At 34.7% G+C, this 27,643-nt stretch overlaps 2 protein-coding genes across 3 annotated transcripts in view; one reads left to right on the top strand and one right to left on the bottom strand.

Annotated features, from left to right (window-relative positions):
- LOC140445646 (macoilin) overlaps window positions 1–556 on the bottom strand; it is a 44,574-nt gene extending 44,018 nt beyond the window's left edge. For both annotated transcript variants that reach the window (XM_072537868.1, XM_072537867.1), the window contains exon 1: window positions 354–556. In XM_072537868.1, the coding sequence (XP_072393969.1) occupies window positions 354–433 (80 nt within the window). In that variant the 5' untranslated portion in view covers window positions 434–556. The remainder of the gene's footprint in view (window positions 1–353) is intronic.
- Window positions 557–2,951: 2,395 nt separating this feature from the next.
- The window catches only part of LOC140445647 (activating signal cointegrator 1 complex subunit 2), a 42,163-nt gene continuing 17,471 nt past the window's right edge, over window positions 2,952–27,643 (top strand). The window contains exons 1-7 of the mRNA XM_072537869.1: window positions 2,952–3,198; window positions 3,252–3,332; window positions 16,039–16,113; window positions 18,859–19,185; window positions 21,441–21,647; window positions 24,352–24,563; window positions 24,771–24,956. Of these exons, the coding sequence (XP_072393970.1) occupies window positions 3,094–3,198; window positions 3,252–3,332; window positions 16,039–16,113; window positions 18,859–19,185; window positions 21,441–21,647; window positions 24,352–24,563; window positions 24,771–24,956 (1,193 nt within the window). The 5' untranslated portion in view covers window positions 2,952–3,093. The remainder of the gene's footprint in view (window positions 3,199–3,251; window positions 3,333–16,038; window positions 16,114–18,858; window positions 19,186–21,440; window positions 21,648–24,351; window positions 24,564–24,770; window positions 24,957–27,643) is intronic.

The raw sequence follows: 27,643 nt of genomic DNA on the forward strand, positions 1-27,643 counted from the left end.
TTAGTAGTTGTGAATGTATGTCAATTGGAGTGCATAAAAACGTGCTGTATAAGAGATTATACAGAGATATAAAAGTTAAAAATAAATTTTGTTTTGACAGTTATAATTCTAACCTAGGATGTTAATAATAACTGGTAATAATAGTTTAAAAATGATATAATATGTAATTGAAGTTGTCATAGTATAATATTACATCCCAAAGCTTTAATATGAAGGAAACAGACGAAAATTCAACATTTGTTTAGGGAAACCAGCCATTTTGAACCCACATATGGGATGAAAAAATATTAGACTGCAACTGTACTAACAGTTATTATAATACACAGAGTCACAATCTAAACACGGAAACGTACCTTCCGTAAAATCCTTCAGTAATTTTGTTCTTTTTCACGGGCCTTCTCATTTTAGCGATCTCAACATTTCGCCTCTTCATAATTTCACTCAAAACCTATCCACTAAAATGATTATTTTGCTCACTCCACTCAAGGATTTAAAATTAAACTTATTTCTTTCATGGATTTCTCGTCACAAAAACCTCACTTCTGTCGTAAAAATGTATTTGTTGTCAACTAAAGTTGTTACCAAAGAACGGAACAGACTCTTCAGATACGATATTTAGTAACTGTTCCGTGAATCCGTTCTTCCTTTTAAAATGAACTAAAACATCAATAAATTCATATAGAGATTCGTGAATAGTGTATCTGAAATTTTTTTTAAATTCCTTTTTCCCAGTACTATTGGTTGATTTTTTCTGAAGCATGAAATCTTTTTTAAACCTCTAAAACACCCTTTTAGAGATCTATAATTGTTTTGGAATATTGTTCGTAAATTGTACAATTAAATATTTTTCTTTAATGTTTTATGATTATATATTATTTAAACATTAGTATATTTTTACATTATATAAGTTAAATGGTTGACCTGAGGGTTCGACTTCACATTTGCGTGATTGGTTCTTTTGTGAATGAACGTTAATTATTATCTTTATAACAACTCGCCATAACCCTTTTATTAATCTTCTAACAATTTGTAATTTTACTGAGATCCATTAATTCTTTTTGTAATAGAAGGACCCTTCATTTTCTGTCGTGTCTCTGAATCTGTGGGATCATTGTAATCGAGACAACTCCGGTACTATTCAATACCGAAGTTTCATTTCTTCCTTCTGACATGGGTTACTCTACCACAAGCACCATCCCTTCCTTAGCTTCCCATGAAAAAAATGGACCAAGAACAAACAAAAACCGCGATAAAGTTAAGTAAATATTAAAAGATCAGGAGGGTGAGGAGGGAAAGGGTATATCTATGCAATAAGTCTAAAAGTGTTGATTATCTTTAAATAAAACTGTTTTGTATAACTGGTTTAGAGCATCTTATATTATAACAATGATATTAAATTGATGTTTAAAATATTACAACAGTTGTTCATTTAGTGCTCTAGTCTCAGAGCAAGAGATATTTTTGTCTCTTGATATTACTTTTTAACGACCTCACGTGGTTCTAAAACGTTTTTGTTAATTTCATAGTCTTATTCAATTATTCTGGTATTATATGACATTATTCTATATCCAAACAAGCAAAAGTCTATTTTTTGAATAGATTTACATACATTTCTTAATTGATTTTGAAGATATGAAGTCATTGTAGTACCTAGATTCTATTATATCAGTGATATTTTTATAACAAGGACTTCTTTAAGTAACAATCTAAATTCACATACCCGTGACAGGAAGATAACGTTACTGATTTGTTTGGCGCTATTTACATCGCGTTATGCAAAAAAATCTATATTTTATAGATTTATTTTAGAAGTTCCAATATATTTCAGCATGGTTATGTGAATAAAAGTATGACAGAATAATATAAATCAACTCATGTCAAATAAAAAAAGGAACAGCCATACATAACAGTATCAAGTGGTATCAATCTTAAAATGAAAGTTTCCTGAACAGATTTGCAGGAAGCAGGGAATGGTTCTGACTCTTTACAGATTTATCTGTGCAGTATCATCTCTATTCTTACCTCATATGTTTCTGTTGCGCTATCACAGAGGACGCTACTTTAAAGATTTTTTAAAAACATTTGCACTCATTTTGCCGGTCGGTGCCCTATTATTAAGTAACAGCAAATATGTGTTAGTAGAAAGTAGAAAGGGACAATGTGAAATTTGATTATAAATATTTGATACACCTATAAAATTCCAAATTAAGCTCAGAATTTAGGAACACACAATCTAAAAACAATGTTATATAATTGTGTAGATATTAATAGAAGTTTTACGACAAATTAAATATTATAACTTACAAAATAATTATTCATTTTTTTATAACAATGATAATTATTATAAACATTACAGACATATATCTTAGTCTTCCTTAATTAGAATCTTTGTTATATTTTTGCTATTTTTTATAGCACACTTGTTAGTATTAATTACGAGCCAATTGACTGGTTAAATCTCTACTCTTTGGTAGGTGGTTTTTAGGCGAGTTTATAAATATATCAATTTTTGTGAGTTTGTATTATACAATAAAAAGCGATATTATATTTTTATCGTCTTAAGTATCTTCCTTATTCCGTCTTAACGTTTCTTATCTTCTTCGTAGTTATAAAACGATGAAAAGTATCTATACATGATTTATGTGGATACTTTTATTTTATAATGAGTTGCTTAGACCAGATGTCACGTTTGTAACAAGGCTTAGAGAAAATTCAACTTTAAATATTTTTCGAAAAAAGTTGGTCTTTTTTATTGTAATGAGACATTAAATAAAAACAAACTAAACTTTATTCTCCGCTATTATGTTCTAAGGTTTTTTATTTGTTAATTGAACGCCCATCTCTAACCTAGTTGTTGGTCAATCTCGGTCGATCTGTAAACGATCGTTTTGACAGAATGACAGAAAGTTGAAACCATTTGAAACAGTTTGCTTGCATGCTTGCAAGTTTGCATAATTGACAGTGACAGTTCAAACTTGACAACATAAAGTTGCTGTTGCTATCGTTTTTGATATAAATTTTTTGGTTAGGAATTTGGTGTAGAGTAATTAAGTACTGCCAGTCTTCATATTTTCTTTACGGCTTTAGCGAACAATGTCTGTTAAAGAAATAAAGAATGTTAATGCTAACTTGAATAAGCTATCTCTTAACGAAAATCCCAATGAAAATATCAAATACCAATTTGTTTCTGTATTTAAAGTAAGCACTTATAAGGATTTTTTATATCATATTCTTGATGATATTTTTTTTAGAATCCTAGTAAATTACCAATTAATCAAATACATCTGGAAAGAACTTGGTATGAGCTGAAGAAAGACATCCCAAAAGATTTGGTGAGTTGCAACATATTTTGCAAATACACGATATAGTGTTAAACATTTTATATTGTATATTGTAGGTATTAACTAGAGAAAGTATAGTTGTTAACAATATTGCTATTAATTTTTATTATACAATGATAATATCAATAACTTGCAATAAATATAAATTATTCTTAGGTAGTAGTAGGGGATTCCCACAATAAGTTTTTCTTTCTTGTTTGTACAATTATGTATTATAAAACATACTGTGCAGTCATGGAGAAAATTTAAATATAATAAATTAGAGGTTGTAAGATTCTAGACAGAAGTATTAAGTTTCCAGTAAAGCTAGGAAATTATGGGAAGGCATATTGACAAGGAATATAGAGGCATATGCCTCTATATTCCTTGATGGTACCAAACCAAGTACAATGTTTGAGCTTCTGTGAGTCATTATAAATATAATTTTATATTACAATAAACACATGGTTTTTAAAAACGTATAGTAAAGTATATTATCTGTTATTAAAAGTATATTATTATTTAAAAAAATATATAAAAACTAATATATCCATCCATGTTTGATGAAATTAAATAATTTTTTTACATTAGTATTTTATGGGATGTCATGTATGTTCAGTAAATTATAAATCATCTGACATTTTTTGTACAAACCAGTAGCATAATGTTCATTATGCTACTGGTTTGAAGTGTCAGTTTTGTGAGTTTTTAAAGCATGCATATATATATATATATATATATATATATATATACATATATATATATATATATATATATATATATATATATATATATATATATATATATATATATATATATGTTGTAGCGAGATTAAATAAAACGAGCGGTTCGGGTTCGAATTTATATAAATATATTTATTTATAAGTTTACAGTTCAGTATTCTCTTATCAACTCAACTCACTCCATGTCTACTTGCCAATATCCACTTTTCAGATCGAGTGTGGAGAACCAACAAGAACCAGAAAGTGTATCCAAAGTATCATCTATTCTGGGCAAAGGATAACTATCTTTTTTAGTTAAAGCATTGAGCTGTAGGTATCTTTCTTCTTTACTAGCACTACTGGTGATGTCCATGGACTGTTTGATGGTTCAATTACCCCTTGTTTGTTCATATCTTTGATGATGTCTTCGGCTTCATCTCTTTTCGCAAATGGAAGTCGTCTAGGTTGTTGTCTGATTGGCTGAGCGTCTCCGGTATTAATTTTATGCTTTACTATGCTTGTTTTGCCATTATCCTTCTTATGTCCAGTGGAAGCCACCGGAACACACTGTCCGATCAAAGTTCTTTTACTTAACTTAATATCAGTTCCCTTTAAATTTATAACTCTTACAGGAACGACGTCTCGAATTTTCACCAAAGCTTTTGCCGTTAGGAACTAGGCATTATTCACATCTTCAACCATCCTTAAACTTCCCTCTCGGCAGTAACCATCAGGTCTGGTCATCAAAATTTTATTTTGATTACATTTATTATTATTATTATTATTATCCCAGATTTAGCCATACGGCTCACACTCCCTCTAAGGGGAAAATTTACTCATCCCAGATATCTACGGTATCAAAAGGATTGAGCTCTGGTGGGACTCTTTCCATGTTATCGAGTCCTAGGTGACTTGGTATGTCGGTGTATCTCCCAAAAATTTTCGTACGCATCTGGACGTTGAAAGTAACACAGCTTTCTGCATAATCTTATATAGATGTTCATTTAGACCCAGCTTTTTTATGTTTTCTAGGAGGCTCTTCGGGATGACTCCAGTGGTAGAAAGAATAATAGGTATCGTCTGGGTACTTTCCATTCTCCATTGTCTCCTGATTTGTATTTCTAGATCTCTGTACTTGGCGATCTTTTCGTTGTATTTAACACGTAAATTATTGGTGTTGGGTATCGCCACATCAATAAGTGTTGTTTGCTTAGTAATTTTATTAACTAGTATGAGATCGGGTCTATTATGGGCCACTGGTTGGTCTGTAAGCACAGTGCGGTCCCAGTATAGCTTGTAGTTGTCATTTTCAAGCATTCTATCAGGGACGTATTGATAATAAGGAAGATGGTCGGTTTGGAGAAGTCCCAGTTTGTCAGCTAGTTCTTGATGGATAATCTTTCCTACTGAGTCATGACGGTCTTTATAATCAGTACCGACAAATGCCTGGCAGCCACCGGTAAGATGTTGGATAGTTTCTTGGGCTTGGCATCCATATCGGCATTTGTCATTTTGGACTTGAGGATCTTTAACAATATATTTCAGGTAATTTTTAGTTGGAATAACCTGATCCTGAATGGCAAGTAGGAAACCCTCAGTCTCGGGAAACATCTTTCCTGATGTCAACCAATAGTTCGACGCTGTATTGTCGACATATTCTTGGCTGATCTCATTAAGATGTCGCCCATGCAGAGGTTTACTCATCCAGGCGCGCATTTTGTCTTGCTTAGTCAGGTGGTTTATGCGCATTTCTTGTTCCCTCAGTTTAAGCGGCGTCGTATCATCTACTGAGCAAATTGCTCGATGTAAAGTAGATGTCTCAGCCTGTACCTGAAAATAAGTTCTTAAATTAGCAATTTGTTTATCCAATTGCTCACCTATATCCATAAGTCCTCTTCCCCCTTGATACCGCGGTAATGTTGTTCTCTCTACTGCACTACGTGGATGATGTTTTTGCGCCTTTGTGAGAAGTGTTCTTACTTTCCGCTGAAGACCCTCTATATCCGTTTTTGACCACTTTATAATACCAAATGAGTAGCTCAGCGCGGAACAGGCGTACGTATTTAATGCCTTAAACAAATTTTTACTGTTAAGATATGACCGATTTAGTTGTCTTACTCTTCGCACGAACTCCGAAGTTAGTTCGGTTTTCATTTGTTTATGGTCAATTTTCCGCGCTTGTTTTACTCCGAGATATTTGTACATATCATTTTCACCCATTGCCTCGATGTTTTGGCCATCTTGCATATCGAAACCTCCGGGCTGAACCTTTCCTCTGACTATGTTTAGTATACGGCACTTGTCTAGTCCAAAATTCATACTGATATCATTTGAGAAATTTTCTACAGTTTTTAGCATCTCATCTAGGTGGTTTCGAGTGGAAGCCATTAATTTTAAATCATCCATATACAACAGATGATTAAGCTTCGCTACAACAGTGTTGTTATTTTTGATGCTAAAACCTGAGTCAGTAGAGTTCAGCAGCTGAGATAGTGGGTTCATTGCTAGGCAAAACCAAAGTGGACTTAACGAGTCCCCCTGGAAAAGCCCCCGGTTAATAGGGATATCTTCAGTTTCGATATTAATTTCACCCGGTATTTGAAGGTGAATTTTAGTCTTCCACTCTGCCATTATATGCTTCAAAAAGGTCACGAGATTATCATCAACTTTATATATTTTCAATATATCTATAAGCCATTCATGCGGCACTGAATCAAAAGCCTTCTTGTAGTCAATGAAGGCAGTAAAAAGGTTTCTTTTTTTGTTGTATGCCTGGTTAGAAATGACTGAGTCGATAATAAGTTGTTCCTTGCAGCCCATGGACCCCTTAGCGCATCCTTTCTGTTGAGGCTCTATGATATTGTTCAGAGCACAATGTTGGTAGATACGCCGGGCCACACAAGATGTGACCAATTTGTACAAAGTTGGAAGACAAGTAATTGGGCGGTACTTTGCTGGATCTTGGGTGTTACTTTGATCCTTTGGTATTAGATAAGTGGTTCCCTGAGTAAGAAATGATGGTATTTCCTGTGAATTAGAAATAATATTATTAATAAATGCTGTTAAAAGCTCATGAACACTCCAAAACTTCTTTAGCCAGAAGTTTTGAACTCCGTCTGGTCCAGGAGATTTCCAGTTATGAAGCTCTTTGATAATGTTCGAGACTTCTTCAGTGGTGAAAGGTTCATAAGGAATATTACTGTAGTGTTGACAGTTGTTCGTCGTTTGTTCAATCCATCCAGCATTGTTGTTATGAGTAGCTGGCGTCGAAAGTTGGTTTCCCCAAAACTCATGAATTTCTTCTTGGCTTGGGTAGGATTTATTTACATTTTCTACGGTGGAATTAAGTTTTCTATAGAAAGCCTTCTCTGCATTCTCAAAAAGTATATTGTCGCATTTACGGTTGTTACTAACTTTGTATCTCCTTAGGCGACCTGAATAAACGGAGAGTTTTTGTTTTAATGTGTCCAGGCAGTGTTGAGCTGTGTTGTTCTCTGGATCATGTTGTGAGTGTCTTGGAGTGTTCAGAATTATTTCTTCAGTTCTTTTAATTACTTTTCGACTTCTTACTCCTCGGATGTATTCTGTAATTTGTCCAATATCCCTGCGCAATAATTCAATTTTACTCAGCAGTCTTTTTTCCCAGGGTGCAATTCTGTTTTCAGTCCTTCCGATATTAGTTCCCCGCCGTGTTCTGATCTTAATGCCCATAACATTAGCAATTGCTGTTGCTGCACAATAAATCAGCATATGCAAATATTCTAATGTATGGGCTTCCACGATATAATTGGGTAGGACTTCAGTGTTCATAATTTGTAACAGCGCACCTAGTTTCTTACAAGAGTTTATTTTTGGTAGCGGTGGTCTGCTAAGTGGGTTTGTACCATTAAACTCTTGTACGGCACTTGCCATTTCTCTTACCAGGCTATCGTGCAACTCGTTTTTGTCCTGCTGCGTGTTAACAGGTTGAGTTTCTTGTATGATGGGCTCAGGAATCTGCTCATTTGGGATTTGATTATGGACTTGATCCACAACTAGCTCTTGGTTATGAATCTCCCGTTCGACTTCGCTTCTTATAGTATCGCGTCTAGCCTCTGGGATAAGATTATTTCTTATAATTACCCGGTATTGATCTGCTATTCGCTGTTCAGATACTTGAATCTCTGGGTACTCCCTGCAAAATTCGGCATACAGTTGTTGTCGATAGCCGATCGTTTCTCGACCGAGGTTCGTCACCTTGTAATAGAAACGCAAAATGTTTTCATTAATAGACACAGTCCATTTCATGCGCTGCCTCGGTCGTCCCGCTTGAGTGAGCGCCGGCTGATGTTCCAGCGCAGCACCTTCAGCGGGTGGAGCTCGTGTTGTTGTTTGGCTCATTTGTGGTTCTTCTTGTTGTTGGGCTGTAGCTGATTGTATGACAGGGGCCCGCCTCCTCAACACCCTGCCATTATTATTATTATTATTATTATTATTATTATTATTATTATTGTTATGTCGCAAGTAGTTATTAAGCTGATAACATCTTCTTTGTCTTCATGAAACGGCAACTCTTCACCCCTGATCTCGAGAACTCCATCTTTGACATTCAATACATCCCCAACTTTCCTTAGTAAATCCATCCCCAATATGAACTCATCGGAGATCTCTGCAATTAATACTGTATGTTTCACTGTGGTCTGGCCAATGGATACTGACATATTAGCCTCGCCATATGTATTAATTATCTCACCAGTTGCTGTTCTAAGCTTTACTGTTGCAGGCAATAATTTAAGGTGGCCTCGTACCACTTCTGGCTGTGCAATAGTTTTTGTTGCACCTGTATCTACCAAAAACGATCTACATTTATTATTGATATGACCCTCGATGTACAAGCTATGAATTTTACCGGAGGACGTAATGTTCACAGTTACTATGGGGGCTGTGTTTCTCGAGGTCGGCAGTTGCCCCTTGGTGTCGGCCCGTTCTAGTTTTCCGACTGTTGTATCATCTTCTTGCAATTTACGGCGAATGTGACCTACGTCACCACAATTCCAACATCTGGGCTCTCGTCTCTTCGGCATCTTGTTATGAACTACTTTTTGTACCATTTCTTCCAGACGTTCATCGTTTGGTTCGTCGCCTTCTTCAATGGTTCTTACTCATTGGGTCCGTGAAGTTTGACTAGCTGTTTCATGTTCCAAGGCAACAGCGAGCGCTTCATCTAGAACTTTCGGTCTTGATAGTCGTAAAGCTTTCTGTAATTCATTGTCTTTTAACCCATTGACGAGGATATCTACAGCAATTTCTTCCAACATGTTGTCTGGTGCCTCTGGATAAGCTAACCGCACTATACGACCAACATCTGCTTCAAACTCTTGCAAATTTTCACTTGCTCGTTGAATTCTACTTCTTAGTTGCGCCTTGTAGACTTGTTGTAGATGGGCATCTCCGTAACGTTTGTCTAGTCGAGTGAACAAGGTCTGGTAACATTTTTCTTGACCCTTAGGAATCGATCTTAGGATATCTGCAGCATCACCTCGTCAAGGAAACAGCCTTTTCTTGTTCTGTCCAATGATTGGCTGTCGCAATATCTTCAAATTGTTTAAGGTATATGGACCAAGAGGACTTTCCATCAAATGGTGGCAATTTGAATCTCATATGATGTGTCGTTTCGTCTCTCGGTGACTCTTCTTTCACTACCGGATCTAAGGCTACTGTATTAACTGGTGCTAGCACTTTTGTGTTAGTTATCATGGTCTCTAATTGTTTGATCTTCTCTTCTACGTCTTCTATCTTGTCGTTTACATTTTTCTGTATCTTATCGAATGTTCTTGAGACTTCTTCAAATTGATTACATACTTCTTTAATTAGTTGAGAACTCTCGTCGAATCTTCTGGACACATTTTCAAATTTCTCGTCATTTTGTCTAGCTATTTCTTTAATAATTTGAGACGTTTCATTGAAGCTTTCATCATTCTTTCGAGAAGATTCTTCAATCATTTGGGACGTTTCATCGAATCGTTTGGAAACAGTCTCGAATTTATCATCATTTTTTTAGAAGTTTCTTTAATTTTTTTAGAAGTTTCTTCAATTTTTTTAGTAGTTTCTTCAATAATCATTTGCGACACATTTTTTTTATTTTCGTTAAAACTGCTTCTTCTGCTGACTGGAACTGGAATGTCCCTGGGTCTTCTCCATTCTTGTTGAGAACAGTCTTCAGTCGTTCTTGGAGTATCTTCTTGGACCCGCTGCAGTCTTCATCACGTTCTTCCAGTTGCTCACGCAACTGTTTTACTGAAAGTTGTACTAGCAGCATCTTTGGTCAGGCACACACGTCCTTTTTAAATGTTCTTTCGTACAAAGATCACTACCGAACTACGCGGATGTTCCCGACGGACAATACTTTTCAAAAGTTCAAAAGTCTTTTTCAAAAGTCACTGCTGAATTTATTTTTTTTTACTCACACCGTAACACCAACTGTAGCGAGATTAAATAAAACGAGCGGTTCGAGTTTATATAAATATATTTATTTATAAGTTTACAGTTCGGTACTCTCTTATTAACTCAACTCACTCCTAACAACGTTACATATATATACCAAAGTTACTATGTTCTAGAACATTCCCACCTCTAATTCGCCTACGTGACCGGTTATTCTCTCTCGCACTCGATATCCCTGGAATTTTCTAGTCGCTTTGCGTTGAGATGGAACCGTTACACGGGCCACGCAGAATACATGTTCGTAACAATATATATAAATATATCCATCCATCCAATGGCACTACAGCCCAAATCGAGCCTTGGCCTCCTTCAACAGGCTTCTCCAATCATTTCGATTTACCGCTGTTCTTTTCCATGAATGCGTTCCTAGGCAGTTCCTGGCATCCTCATCGACTTCGTCTTCCCATCTCTTTCCCATCTTTTTAGGTCTTCCAACAGGTCTTTTTCCCTGCATTCTTGCATTTAGTAATCTTCTGGGGATTCTATTCTCATGCATGCGGACCACATGTGCTGCCCACCGTAATCTCTGCAGTTTAGTGTATTGTGCTAGAGTTGGTTCGCTATATTGCTCGTATATTTCTCTATTATACCTAATTCGTCAGTTGTTGTTTTCATTTATTGAGCCCAGTATCCTACGTAATATTTTTCTTTCAAACACATCTAATGCATTGGCAGATTTCTGTGTCACCACCCATGTTTCACAACCATAACTTACTATGGGCCTGATTATTGTTTTATAGACCCATAGTTTTGTTTTCCGGTGTACGTCTCGCGATTTGAATATGTGGCCCATCTCGAAATAGGCTTTATTTGCCAGCATAAGCCTTCTATTTATTTCCGGTTCTTCTTCATTGCTTGCGACCAGATCATTCCTAGGTATGTGAATCTATTCACATGTTCTATATCGTCAATAAAGTGTTGTTGCGCCGGTCTATTTAATCTGGTTTGTATGAGTAGTTTTGTTTTATTTGTATTTATTGCTAGCCCTACTGCTTCTGCACTCTGTTTCAAATCAACGTAGGTTTCTTCCGCTGCATTCACTGTTCTGCTCATTATGTTTATATCACTGCGTATGCTGATAATTGGGTAGATTTGTTTGTAAGTATGTTATTTCCGCTCACCAGCGTTGAGCGTTGGGGGGGGGGGGGGGGGGGGGTGGGGGGGGGGGGGGGGGGGGGTGGGGGGGGTGGGGGTCAATGGCATCAGTGATCTGTCCCTGAATATATACCTGTGCTTCTGTTTCTGTCATTGTCATTTGCACTAGTCGTATTAATTTTGATGGTATGCCAAATTCTTCCAATATATTAGGTAGAATTGTTCTATCTATTGAATCATAGGCTTGTTTAAAATCTACAAAGAGATTGTAAACATCCATGTCATATTCCCATGCTTTGGCTAGTATTTGTTTAACTGTAAATAGTTGGTCAATGGTAGATCTATTTTGCCTAAACCCTGCTTGATATTACCCGATGATTTTTTCCGTGAGAGGTTGGAGTCTTCGATTAATGATGTTTGTGAGTATTTTGTATCCCGAACAAAGTAAAGAGATGCCTCTATAATTCTTACACAACAGTTTGCCTCCTTTTTTATGAATAGGGCAGATTATACTTTTCTTCCATTGTTGGGGGATTTATTCTTCTATCCATATCTCTCGTATTAGCTGGTACATCTGTTGTGTCAAATTCCTTCCTCCTTGCTTGAGTAATTCTGCCGGTATTTTATCTATTCCTGGTGCTTTATGGCTTTTTTGTATGTGGATTGCCATTTGGACCTCCTCTAGCGTTGGGGTCTAGTTAATTCATTTTCTTCTCCATCTTCCCCCAGTTCTTGTTGTTGCACCTCCTGCCGTGCCTGCTGCTGCCTCTGTTGTTGTAATGGTGGTTGTGTTCCTTTGTTTAGTAATTCCTTAAAATATGTCATCCAGGTTCTCTTAATTTCGTCCATATCGCTAATGATTTCACCCTTCTTATTTTTGCAGAGGCTAGTCTTCGGTTTGTATCCCTGTCTTAGATGTTTGATAAATTGGTATGCACTACGTCTTTCGTTTTCCTTAAACTCCCTCTCTATGTTTAGTATCCGTTGGTTTTCATACTTTCTCTTTTTCTGCCTGCACCGTTTATCTGCTCTTCGTCTTTTGTTCTCAAGTTCTGTTTCTCTGTCTCTCTCACTCTCTCTCTCTCACTCTCTCTCTCTCACTCTCTCTCTCTCTCTCTCTCTCTCTCTCTCTCTCTCTCTCTCTCTCTCTCTCTCTCTCTCTCTCTCTCTCTCTCTCTCTCTCTCTCTCTAGTACATCTGAGTATGTAATTCTTAAGTGCTTCACTCAAATCTTTCTTGTACCTCAGAGACTTTTAGGTTATCTAAGTTTAGTTTTTCTTGTTTTGGATATTTTTCCTTTACCTATCGGACTGATTTTGCATCTAAACCGTGTCTGTACTAGCAGATGGTCTGAGTCACAGCTTGCGTTACGTCTGCTTTTTACATCTAATATACTCGTCGCCATTCTTTTTTCAGCCAGTATATGGTCTATTTGATTGATTGTATTTCCGTCAGGTGATATCCAGGTGCCCTTATGTATGTCCCGATGTGGGAAGCATGTGGAACTGATAATCATATTCTTTCCAGCTGCGAAATCTATTAGAAACTGACCATTCTCATTTGTGTCTCTATGCAAACTGTGTTTCCCTATTACCCCTATTTACTCTTCTTCTTTTCCGATATTGGCGTTTGTGTCGCCTATCACCATTTTCATGTCATTTTTTGGTATTGAGCCATAGATTCGTTCTAGATCTTGATAAAAGGCTACCTTAGTGTCTTCTTCCTGTTCATTTGTGGGACAGTGTACATTTATAAGGGTTATGTTAAAGAAATGCGTTTTTATCCTAAGTTTGCATATTCTTTCATTGATGGCTTGAAAGTGTGTTATCAGGTGCTTCATTTTATTATCTACGATAAAGGCTACTCCAAATTCTTTATTTCCTTCATCTTTACCGCTATACAGTATAGTGAGTGTTTTAGTGTCCCCGATACCTTTTCCCAACCATTTAGTTTCTTGTACTGCAGTGATTCCTATTTTATATCTTTTCAGTTCGTGTAGAAGGATCTTCTGTGTTCCTGGTCTTTTTAGCGTTCTGACATTCCATGTTCCCAGCATACATTCCATATTCCGTTGCCAAAGTCGTCGTCTTGATATCCTTCCATTCCGAGGCCTATCTGAAGGTTTCGTAGTAGTACTTTTTTACAGGAATAGGTTAGTGGCCTATCGCCCAACCCCCTTTTCGGAGGACCACTCCCTTCCTCGTCAGCCCCGACCCTACTTTCCACTGGGGTTAGTTACCCAATCTCCGGTAAGGTTGCTCAGGTTTACCGGGCTTCACCCGTGTGATTAAACCACACTTATTGGAATTGAGGATAGGAATTGAGTAGGAGTGGCTAGAGGTGTTATCAGGAAGCAACACCTTGCATCACTAATCCTTAGAACCCCATAAATATATATATATATATATATATATATATATATATATATATATATATATATATATATACATATATATATATATATATATATATATATATATATATAAATAATATATATATATATACATATATATATATATATACATATATATATATATATATATATATATATATATATATATATATATATATATATGTATATATAAGTATATGTATAAATATATATGTATATACTTCATTTAATTTACTTACCGTTGCACGTCATCCGCGTCATAGCCCGTGAGGTCACATGATACCAACACGAAATATTTAGGCGGTAGGTGTGTTCTTTTTTAGAATAACTTTGATAAGTACACTGGCATTACAGCCACTAGACATATTTTATTATATACGCGTAGAAATAATATTGAAAGATTTCTATTAATGTTAACTTAAAAAAATACACATAAATATGTTTCATTTCATTTGTATAAATGCATTATAAAGCGTTTTTATGAAGAACATTTATTCGGAACACACTGTAACTGTAATCAAACGAAGGTGATATTTTGACATAAATTGGTAACACTTATTTGGTAGTTGCGGTGTTGACCAATGTTAATAAGTAATGAAAAATTGTTAAGTAGTCCATTTTACATCTTTATACGACACATACAAGCGGCTCAAATTTAACAAGATTATTTTTTAACTCTTGTTTTGTTTCTATTTATTTACATTAAATATTAATTTGTTTTGTTTTATAATCCACTTTTGCAATAATTATGTGACCTATTTGATTTAAAATGGATTCAGGATTTTTTGATACTTTGGCAACTATGTCAACTTCGATCTCTGTCACTGATAATGACGTGCAACGGTAAGTAAATTAGATGGACTATATATATATATATATATATATATATATATATACATATATATATATATATATATATATATATATATATATATATATATTAATAATATACAAATTATCACTTTTGTCAAACCAGTGTTGTTGTACCTTAACTTCACTTTATAATTTCACTTTATCTTTGATAAGTCGCATCTTTAACAGCTGGCAACCCTAATTTGTAACCGTTTTTTCTCAGGCCACTTTATATCATCATATTAAGAACCAAATTAGCTTTACTTTGATATAAAAAACATGCATATATGCCATGAGTAGCATATTTTACTTAAAAAATAAATTAATGAAATAAATTTTTTGTCAAAAACTACTTAATTACAATTAATTGAATTAATTTATATTTATTTATTACCATTAATTAAATAAAAATATTTGAGGACACTTTTTTACTGGCAATCTATTGTCAATGTATTCTCCTAATTTTAAATGTATGTAAAAATTTGAGTTTAATTAACTACATTATGAACATAGTAATCTTGCAGTGGGATCTTGTCCTATCACTTGATCCACATTTATTACAACTGAGTCAATCCTGAAAAGCTCTGCTTTTGAGCCATCGTCTTAAATTTACAATTTAAGACGATTATTGATAAAGATAAGTATCAATCAAAGGGGAATATTATACTTCTGATAATTATTACTAAAGACAAGTATCACAAAGGGAATATGTACTACTGACAACTATTTATATTTGAAATTTAAAAAGCTATGAAAATTAAGAAGCTGTTTAAAGAAGATTAAACTTGAAACAAGTCAATTTTTTTATTTGCAAATAATACAATTTGAATAAGAAATATTATTAATATAAGCAAATGTACTGAAGAGTTAATATTGACTTGCATTGTCATAGGTTTTTACCATTTTCAGTCATTATCATGCCTCACAGATAGCAGGGCTAGTTATTGACTGTTATATATGTTTGGCTTATAGATCTTTGACCTATTTCACATGACAAATCCAAATGCTAGTTCTAGTTATTATCATGTCCCACGCAACATAATAAAACCTTGATTAACTAATTATTTAATGATTACAAAACAAAGACAATAAGGGATTAAAGTTATGTAGCAAGAATTATAAAATTATTGAACAAATGGTTGATGGTTTTTATTATATATAAAAATGATTTTAGGATCTATTCGCTGCATCCGAAGATGAACTTCAGAAAAAGTTATATGACAAGAAAACTGAGATCATACCTGCTTTGGTGAGTATAAACTAGTTTACATTATTTACTTACATATTTAGCGTTGTAAATTAATAAATATGGAAAAGAGTAGTTATCATAAATTTCTTTCCTCACATCCATTTATTTAATTATTCTTTTATATGTCTTCTTCTTTTTCTTCTAATGGCGCTACAACCCTTTGTGAGTCTTGGCCCGCTTAACAATGTTCTTCCATTCTGCCCTGTCGGATACTTTCCTTCGCCACTGCCTGATGTTCATGGTTTTAAGATCCCTCTCTATGTTGTCTATCCATCTTTTACGGGGCCTTCCTCTTGTTCTGTTTCCTTGGGGCTTCCATCTCTGGACTACTTTTACAGCTCGATTATCTGGCATTCTTTCTAGGTTTAATTCTCCACGAACCATCGCTGCATTGGGTTGGTCCAAATATCTTCCTTAGTATTTTGCGCTCAAATATTCTCAGTTGATTTTCATCAGTAGTTCGTTTCACATCCATATGTGACCACTGGTCTAATTACCGTTTTGTAGATTCTAAGCTTAGACTCACGATTCAGTAACTTACTTTTCATTAAGTCTTTGTATGCATAAAAGCACTTATTACCGCTAAGAATCCATGCTTGTATTTCTTGACTGATGTTGTTGTTGTCATTTATTATTGAGCCTATGTAGGGAAAAGTGGAGGCGTATTTGTAGGTATGGTTGTCTACCTTCAGATTCTCATGTTGATTCGATTTTGTGCACTCCATATATTTTGTTTTGCTTTCATTTATATATAGACCAAACGTAGCAGCTTCTCGTTTCAGTTCTATAATTTTTTCGCTTAATGCCCTTTTGTTGCGGCTTTTTATGGCAACATCATCCGCATATGCGCATATTTGCATTGATCTTGTATTAATACAGCCGTTTATATCCAGTTTTCTAACAACAGCTTCTAAAGTTAGATTAAAAAGTGTTGTTGATAAGGCATCACCTTGTCTGCCATTTTCTCTAACTCAATTTTCAATATCAAAGGCCTGCGTCATATTTCCATCTATTCTCACCATAGCTTTGGAACCCCCCAGAGTCATTCGTATAAGTTTAACCAACTTATTGGGTATCCCTAACATAGATAGTTGCCTTAACATCTTGTGTCGATCTACTCCATCAAACGCCTGTTTGAAATCGATATACAAGTTGTAAATAGGTATGTTATATTTAACACATTTTTCATGTATACCTGTATATAATTCCTGATAATATCTTGTAGACGACATTTAAAACTGTTATGCCCCTATAATTTTTGCAGAGTCGTTTGTCTCCCCCTTTGTACATAGGAAGTATGATTCCTACTTTCCAATCTTCTGGGATGGCTTCTAGTGTCCATATGCGGTCGATTAGTTTATGGATACGCCTCCATAACACATGTCCACCATTCTTTATCAGTTCTGCAGTTATTCCATCTGTGCCAGGTGCTTTGTTATTTTTTAGATGTTTTATGACGTTTATCGTTTCTTCCAACGTTGGTTGCTCAACTAGTTGTTCTGCTGTGTGGTGAATTATTTCTTCATCTTCGTTTTGTTCTTTTTCTGGGTTTAACAGCTCTTGAAAATGCTCCTTCCACCTTTTCATTATTTCCTCTTTCTCGCTGATAATTACCCCATTTTTGTCCTTGCAAACTGTTGATCTTGTCATTGATCCTTGAGTGTATTGCTTGGTTTCCTTGTAAAATTTTCTAGTCTCTCTTCTGTTATTATAATCTGTAATTTGTTGTATTTTTCTATTCAACATCTCTTTTTCCTTCTACATATTTTCTTTGCATCTTTTCTGAGTTCTTCATATGCCCTTCTATTCAATCGGGAATCCCTTTGTAGACATTTCTGTCTAGCTATATTTTTGCTATTTATTACTTGTTGGCAATCTTGGTCAAACCATTCCTCGTTTCTTTTGCTTGAGGTTTCACCTAACGTTTCCTTTGCCATATTTGTAATTGTCGTTTGGATAACATTCCATTCTTCTTCAATGTTGTTTTGTTCTCCTCTTTTATTTAATATTACTTTTATTTTCTGCTGGTACTCATTCTTCTTTTTAAGATTTTTAAACATATGTGTTCCATTTTCTTTGTTTGGTGCCTTTCTCTTTTCTTACCATTGATATTCTTTGTTTTATCTTCGATATAACCAAGAAATGGTCCGAATCGCAATTTGCGCCTCTATAAGTTCTAAAATCCGTTACGGAGGTTGCCCACCGCTTATATGTGATCAATTTGATTAAATTTATTTGTACCAGGTATCATCTAGGTTCCTTTGTGAATATTTTTATGAGGGAAACATGTACTAACAACTCTTAGTTTGTTTGCCATTCCCAACTGTGCCACTCTTATACCGTTGTTGTTGGTAATATTATCATGTAAACTATACTTACCAAATGATTCTGCATATATTGGTTCTTTTCCCAGCTTCGCGTTCATATCACCCAGGACTATAACTGCATCTCTCTTCTGTGCATTTTCACACTCTACTTGTAATTGGTCATAGAATTGATCGGTTACTAGTTCATTTGCTGCTTCTGTTGGGGCATGGATATTAATAATTGTAATATTATTCTTTTATATGTATCTTTAAAAAAATGGCGAATAAAACTTTTTATCTACCTTACCTATTGTTTTTTAATTACTTCTCAAGAGAAAGACATGCAAATGTGATTTCTAAAATATTACATTCTTTTGTACCTTCTCATAAATTTTGCACTTGAGAGTTAAATATTATTAATAACTGTCTTTGTTTTTAGGATAAACGATGGCTGCCAAAAGTTATTTTATATAACTATGAGCCTTATGTATTTACTGAGTCAGAAGAGGAGAATATAGGTTTCATAACCAACAATGTTCATTTTATAGACAGTTTACAGTATTTACTAAAGTGCAACTTTCATCAATTTTGGTGTACAATTTTGTTTGAACCATCGGCTGCTGTTTCATTGCGTAGTTTTATTTTGAATCCTGTTACTTCCCATCAGTTGGCATATTTAGAAAATGAATATGCCGATGTTTATAAAACAGTATTTAAGACGTTTCTATTAGTATATCGAAGACTGGTTACATTTAAAGTATCAGAAGTAAGTACCTTTTAATGGTTTTCATATACATATTTGGGATTTGAAGGATATAAGTAATATTTATATGAGATTTATATTTATAATATGAGATAATGAAGTCTGGAAGATGGTCATTCCAGAAATTTTTAGTAGTAGGTCCTGTGGTGCAATGGTCAGTCTTGTGAGAGTTTGTGATAACATTAAAAGATTGTCAAAGCTATGTCAAAGTTATATGTTGTGTATAGCAATTACATTTTATAATTTCCATTTTTTATTCAATAATTTTCTTACTTTAAAGAGGGCCTAACAAGTAATCAATATCATACAAATTTTGTTATTGCTGTTGACGAGAATTGTTATTTATTATCACTTGTTAGTTGTCTTTTTAAAACAAATGAAGTATTATTCTAGCCGCAGTTCTAATTTTTTTTTTGGTAAAATCATATTGTTTTCTCTACACTCTTGGCTAACAGTAATGAACAATATGAACTAAACGGCATTTTACTCTTTAGATGTCTCTCTATGGTCGGTACTACACTTCTCCAAGAAATTAACGCACCACTTCAATAATTCAATTTTATTTGTAAACAGGCAAAGAATAAAAAATAAAACTTCACCAGATTTACTCTACATTTTATTAGTAATTATAACAATTTGTCTAATCATCAGAACATGTTGAAGTACAGGAGAAAAAAAAATAAAAAGGAAAATTCTAAATAAATAATGATAACAAAAGTAAACTAAAATATGACAAAAGTCTTAATAACGAGTGTTTCCACCTCTACTACGTATAACAGCCTCACATCGTTGGCCCATACTTAAAATAAATTGCCGTATTTCATTTTGGTCTAGTTCTCTCCAAATCTGGTTCAGCCTCTCTCCCACTTCCTGTAAGTTGTTTGGTTGGATCGGTGTCGCTCTTAATCGCCTACCAAGGATATCCCAGAGATTTTCAATCGGATTTAAATCCGGACTATGTGCTGGCCATTCCATAGTGTTAATTTCTACCTCTTCTAGATAATTTCTGACGATCTGTGCAGCGTGAGGTCTGGCATTATCTTGCATTAGTAAGAAATTTTCACCGATATAAGGAGCGAATGGTAATACATGTTGCTCCAGGATCTCCAATATGTACCTTTCAGCTGTAACAGTTCCATTTTGTATGACCACTAGGTCCGTACGTGCGGTCAAAGAAATACCAACCCACACCATAACGGATCCTCCACCAAAAAATGTGGTGTGTGGGAAGTTACACTGAGCAAATCGTTCGTTGGGTCGTCGCAACACACGAATACGTCTGTCGTTATTGTACAAACAAAATCGAGATTCATCAGTAAATAGCACTCTTTCCCAGTCAGCCTCTAACCAATTAACGTCTTCTCTGGCAAAATGTAATCTCCCCCTTCGATGCTCTGCAGTTAATAGAGGACCCCGGACGGCAATCCTAGGTGTTAAGTTGTATTCAATAAGTCGCTAGCGAACAGTTTCAGTACTAATTTGTATAGCATGCACGTCTCGAAGCTGAATTTGTAGACTTCGATGTGTTACAAAACGTTGTCGAAGAGCAGAAATTCGTAAAAATCGATCTTGAATAGGGGTAGTTACCCGGTTTCGTCCTTGCCCTGGTCTGCGTGTATGATCCTCTGTTTCGAGGAATCTTTCTAACACCCGTGAGACGGATGTGTGGGACACATTAAACCGACAACCAATTCTCCGGTAACTCCAACCTTCTTCCGACAGTATCACTGCTTGGGCACATTCATCTCGGGTTAAATTAGGTGATTGACGCTCCCTAATAAACACAATTAACAATAATCAACAATTAAACAGTAGCCGAATAAAATTCGTGAACACTTGGAAATTAGTATATTTATAGAATAAGTACATTTTTTGCTTCTTTTTGTTTTGTTGCAAAAAAAACTATAGCGATAAAACACAGTCAATAAATATAGAGTGTACGAATAGCATATACAAGGGGCTTTCAAAATATAACATTACAATAGAAATTTTTATTAACGCTAATAAAATATTTTAATATTTCAAAGTGGTGCATTAATTTCTTAGAGAAGTGTACAACCAAAAATATTTATTCTTATTTAAAATAATTACAAACAATGAAAAAGTTGGTCAAAAAATTTAAAAGTCCGATAACAAAAAAGAACGATACAGTATGCGCAATTTCAATGCCGTTTAAATTTCGGTACTGTTTATTTTGGCGATTACCGTATATATTAATGTAATATATGGAACCAATGTTTATTTTAAATTATTTTTAGTCCGAATATATGCCAAAGGATTATGGATACGAACAATTATTAGAGAAAAAACTAATAAATTTACCAATAGTGACTACATTAGCGTTGTTATATAAAGAATCGAATGTTGATTTTGTGAATATTTTGACATCTTTGTATTTCGACAACACATCTCAGCTGGATTTTAGGTTCAAGGAAATAGAAGAATCGATCAATCAAACATTACTGGTAAGTATGCGTATATTTAGGTATTTTTTGTCATTTATTTTGAAGTCTATAATTGACAATCTAATTCAGAAGGAGCTAATAGTATAAAGTTGTAGTCAGTGTTTATAGAAAAGTTTACTATTTTAATGAATCTTGGCGGAATTAAGACGATACAGTTTCAGAAGTATGCCAAGATTTCCGATAGTCCTTCACGGAAAACTTGTCACATGAGCTTAAAAAGTATATATAGACAGCTATTCGGGTTTTTTGAACATCGGTTTGAGCAAACGTGCGAAGGTTGGCTTTCAAAGAGTTTATCAAACCCTAAATAAATTTTCTAACCAATGACAAAAAAAGATTACGATGACCCACCGACCCACGCATCCGACTGTGTTTACGTCGAGCTTTTCTTGAAACTGAACAGACCATAGTCGTTGACTTGTACAATAAGCTGTGTGGATTAATATACTCCTGGGGTACAATTCCAGAAAGATGTCAAACTCCGTTACTGATCGATCTAAATCTAATACAGGTATGCCCTCTTTTCGAAGAGGGATTTGTTTATTGGGAACAAAGTTTTGTTGAGGAGTTTTCCAAATAAAGTCCATAACACTTGGGATGTTATTATTATTCTATTCCATCAATCGTTTCCTGGACTGTCAAACCTCTGCGGTTCATTCTGAAAATAATAGGAATGAAAAATTGAAAACGCTGAAAATTATTTGAGTGAATTTGTAGAAATTGGTAGAGTTACAAAAGCTCCGATTCATTGGCCTCCTCGGTCATGCGATTTTAATCCTTTGGACTACACAGTTTAGTCGGATGTTAAAGAAAAAGTCTATGCTACAAAGGTAAATTCACATCAAGAATTGGAAGACAGAATTTAACGTCACTTTAATGACATCATAGCTGATCCCCAACCGTTTAGAAGATTAATGGATTCTTTAGAAAAAAGAATAGACTTTTGTATTCATGAAAACGGAGAACATTTTGAACACTTACTCTAATTGAATTTTATTTTATGTTCTTAGTCTTTATTTTAATTTTATTCTTGAGATTTTTTTTTAATTAATAACTTTATCATTACTTTATACCAGCATCGGTTATTACTTTATAATTTTCAAATCAAAATAAACCGAAAACAGTACAAAGTACCGAGTTTTACCAAGAGTACCGTTTTGGTGAAAATTGTATAATGTTTAAGTTCACTTGGAATTTTGATTAATAATTCTACCCTTAAAAAAGTTATGTTGAATAATACTTGGTACGAACCGTGTAACTAGTGTCCTCTATGAGAGTCAGATATAAAAACAAATTCATGTGATGTATCAGCTTCCAAAATATATTTGTATAAAATTGTATTACAATGTTGCCAGTAGTTTCGGCAAAATCATAAAAATGTGGAACATTTTTTTTCTTTAACTCCCTTTATCTTGTAAACGGATGGCGTTACAAAGATTTTTTACTGAGCAAACCCCAATTATTTTTTAGTTTTTTACCTATCCTAGAGACTGTGTTATCTTTTTTTTAAACACCCTGTATGTACCACCAACATTTGAAAGCAAAAAAAAAACACTTCCGACAAAAAAGAAAACATCTATACCTCTACTACACTTACTTTTAGTTGTTTACTCCACTGATATAAGTGTATTATTTACTATGGATCACGTTAATGGGTTTATTTTTCTTAAAATGGCACGAGCGGCATGCAAACATTGTAATTATTTGATCATACTCGTCATTACTCGATATTGAGTCACTGATGAGTCATTGATGTGGTTTATATTGTGTTGTCTGTCTCAACAAAGATTTAAAAACACTGAATACCAATAGATGCGAACATTTTTCGTCTAAATAAGAGCCAATCTTTCTTATCAACATCTGTTGGGATATATATGTGTCGAGAATGATGAAAGGGTTATTTCTGCTCATATGGAGCAGTTAGCTTGTTTTCTTTGTACAGTCCACAAAGAAGATTTTCCCATGTATTTGTTTTGGGATACTCTCTCAATATCTCCTCATTACTTTCATTACTACGGTCGTGCGGACTGCAGCCTTTGGTGCTCTCAGGGTCACTGCTAATCCTTTTGGTTCTTTCGATCCTCTTTTAGCATGTTCATCTACTTTTTCGTTGCGTTTATTCAGTTCTCCGATGTAGTCCCCCACCAGGCTGGATGTCACTTCCTAATACGCTAGTGCTTTCAGTGCCGATTGACTGTGTGACAATCTCTTCTTGTGAATGATTAAAATAGAAAATAATACGAATCTATAATAAATAACAACCTTGCAACAATGTCATCGTTTTAAGGCATTCACAGTTGTAAGACATTAGTGCCTACAATTTTGAAACTTTAATATAGATGGGTTATCTTATGGGGTTTTGAATATATAATTCTATTAGATTGTCTTCTTTGTGGATATGGATATTTCTATGTTACTATGTTAATATGAAAATCATTATTATTTCACTCACTTCAATGTGAAATGTATACTAGTTTTATTATTAGAGCCACGTTTTACGTACAAATTTTTTCTAATGGAGCAGTATCTAATTAAAAATGGATATGCTGCTTTGAATTGGAATTCGCGGGCGAATCGATTACTTCAAAGAAAAGTATAAGTACAGTAAAGATATGTCTTATGTCTCGATGACGCTCATCCATTGATTTCCACCGAAAGACGTTAAGATTCTAGAAAACAAACATATACACATTATATTTTTTAGGTTATGGAAATGATTGGAGGACATGTCTGTGGTTTTAGTGAGGGTGCAGTAGTTGTCCCAATAGCTATAGGTCCACGTCCACCAGTATTTGATTTGACTTGGATTTATTCAGTGGTCAATTATCTTTTAAACACAATGGCCCTTCTACATACGCTTTTGGAATTTTATAAACCAGCAATAGAAATGTGTATAGAAAAAGATTTGCCTTTTAGGTAAGCATACTTCCAACCCACCTTGGCGTTTGCTTTCGTAAAAAGTTTTTAGATTGATTTCGTAAAAATCTAATTATTTCCAGCATCTATCTGGCTTATTGATTCTAAAGATCAAGTTTACACTTGATCACATGTATACCAAACAGCAACTTGGATATGAATGGATAACATATATTAATGGATGTCAAATAGTTTGTTTTGTTTTAGGATACCTTTTACATATGTAAGCATTTACAGAGAACTCTATGAGTTCATTAGTGATAGAGAAGACTTAGAATTACAAAAAACACTGTCTGAGAGGGTATTCGATGAAATTAATATAGGTCGTTCGGAATTTGTTGATGTATACCACTTATTTGTAACCCATTGTTTGGATAAAACTTTGGAATGCATGTAAGTATCAATATTATAATTTGCTTACTCTGTCTGTCTTTTCGTAAGAAAAAACCTCAGCGTCACCTATCCATAAAAACTACTACTAATATTTTTTAATAATATATAGTTTGTGTACGTTAAAATAACTTTTAATGATCTAGTTTGTGTTCGTCATATGTCATTGGATTTTTATAAAGAAATATTTATTAAATAAATATTTTTATTTAATAAAGAAATAACGTTGTTGATAAAAAAATAAATGCTTTGGAAAATGTATAAAATAGTATGTATTGTCTTTATACCACTTTTCAAAGTAAAAACGTTGCACGTCACAACTTATATAAAGTGACGTCACTTATATTTCAAATTTCCAGAACGTCAACCTTACAGTTCAAATTTTCCTAACACAGCTAATAATACGAATCCTATACGGAACTATTCGATCTTTCATATGCGTCAACATGGTATAATAATCAGAAAAATGTAATCATCAATATATTGGGAATTTTAGAAATATATTGATTAATTAACCAAAAACATTTGTTATTATTAATAATATATATTTTATGAAATAACTTTTTAAGTCTAATATTTCACAAAATTATAATTTTAATTAAATAGATTCGACAATTGTCCGCAACTGTTATGGGAATACTTCAAATTTTAATGACAGTTCAGCGTGTGGTAAAATTGTATAAAGTGTTTTACCTTTAGTAACGCCGCTTTTTTAGAGTAACAATTTTGTTTATAAATTGCGTTAGGCTTTCACGGCCATCGTCTAACTTATTAAACTGTTTATTCGGGCTGTTGGGCCGTTGTCTTCTGTTGAGATTTGTTCTCGACGTTTCGCCAACACTAGGGGTTGGCATCTTCTGGAGATGTTGATGCTTCGCTTGTAAGCAGAAACTGACGACGCGTTGTACTACGGAGGCAATATTTATAATTCCCACTCGCCTCCCCTCCACTGGTTTCGGCTTGAGGGGGCGTGTCGTTGTTTATAGTAGCTTTTCTATCTCCGTGTTTGGCGGGAAGGGCGTTTTTGGATTTTAATACTGGTATCCATGTTTTGTTGATTTTTAGTCCTTCTTCTATCCTATTGAAATTGTTTGGGTGCTTGTATATTTCCACCGCTTCCCGATATAACCGTGGGTAGTACTGTGAAGTTTTGTCCAGCATCTGTGTTTCTTCAAATAGTATTCGATGTTCTCCGCTTCCCAAAGCGTGTTCGGCAACGGCAGATTTGTCGATATGTCCTAAACGACAATGGCTTTTATGTTCATTTATCCTGGTGTTGGTGTGTCTTTTTGTGGTTCCCACATATACCATTCCACATGTGCATGGTATTCGGTATACTCCGGCCGTTGCTAATGGGTCGCGTTTGTCTTTTACCGATCTTAAACAATCCTTGATCTTCTTTGTAGGTCTGAAGATGGTCTTTATGTTGGCTTTCTTGAGTATTCGCCCAATTCTGTCCGTTACCCCCGATATATAGGGCAAGAACGCTTTCCCTTTACATTCTGTTTCTTCGTCCCTTCTTCTAGATACGTTGTTCATCGCCTTGTGTATTTCTCTTCTGGTGTACCCATTAGAGGTGAGCGCTTTTTCAATATAAAGAAGTTCACTTTGGAGATGTTGTGGTTCACAAATTCTCTTCGCCCTCTCTGCCAAAGTTTTGATGATACCTTGTTTTTGGCTAGGATGATGATTTGAGTTCCTGTTTAGGTATCTGTCTGTGTGTGTAGGTTTTCGATACACTTTATGTCCTAAGTGACCTTCCTTTCGATTTACTAATACATCCAGGAACGCTAGTTGTTGAGCTTTTTCTGTTTCCATCGTAAATTGAATATTTGGATGTAGTGTATTTATATAAGCCAGGAAATCGTTTAGTTTTTCTGCTCCGTGACCCCAAATCACAAAGGTGTCATCAACGTATCTGAACCATACCCTAGGCTTGTATGCTGAGTCCATTATCTTCTTCTCTAAATGCTCCATGAAAAGGTTGGCTACGACCGGGCTTAGTGGGCTTCCCATTGCTACTCCATCCATCTGTTCATAAATTTGGTCTTCCCATGAAAAGTATGTGGTAGTTAGGCAAATACGGTATAATTCCACCATATCCTTGGAAACTAGTCCCTCAATTAAATTCAGAACGTCTTCTAGGGGGACTCTTGTAAATAGGGAAACCACATCAAAACTAACAAGAATGTCAGATTCCTGCAAAGTTATTCCTTTGATCTTCTCAATAAAATGGGCGGAGTCTTTTACAAAGGCATCGTTTTTTCCTATATGTGGTTGTAAAATATCGGCCAGATGTTTTGCAAGGCTGTAAGACGGAGATCCTATGGAGCTCACAATAGGGCGGAGAGGTACATCGTCTTTGTGTATTTTCGGCAAGCCATACAAGCGTGGTGGGACTGCTTCGCTGTTGCATATTCTTGGCTTTATCTCCTCTGGTATGGACGAAGATTTAATAAGTCTGTTGATTTTCCGTAGGGTGACTGCTGTGGGATCTTTTTTAAGTTTCTTATAAACCGCAGGATCTAGAAGATTTTGTATTTTCGTTTTGTAGTCGGCTGTCTTCATTACGATCGTGGCGTTTCCCTTGTCTGCTGGTAAAATTACAACATCTTTGTCTGCGTTTAACGATTTTATGGCACGTATTTCTTGGTGGCTCAAATTATTTTTCGGTGTCTTAGCTTTATGCA

Source organism: Diabrotica undecimpunctata, chromosome 7, assembly GCF_040954645.1.
Source record: "Diabrotica undecimpunctata isolate CICGRU chromosome 7, icDiaUnde3, whole genome shotgun sequence".
NCBI lineage: Eukaryota > Metazoa > Arthropoda > Insecta > Coleoptera > Chrysomelidae > Diabrotica > Diabrotica undecimpunctata.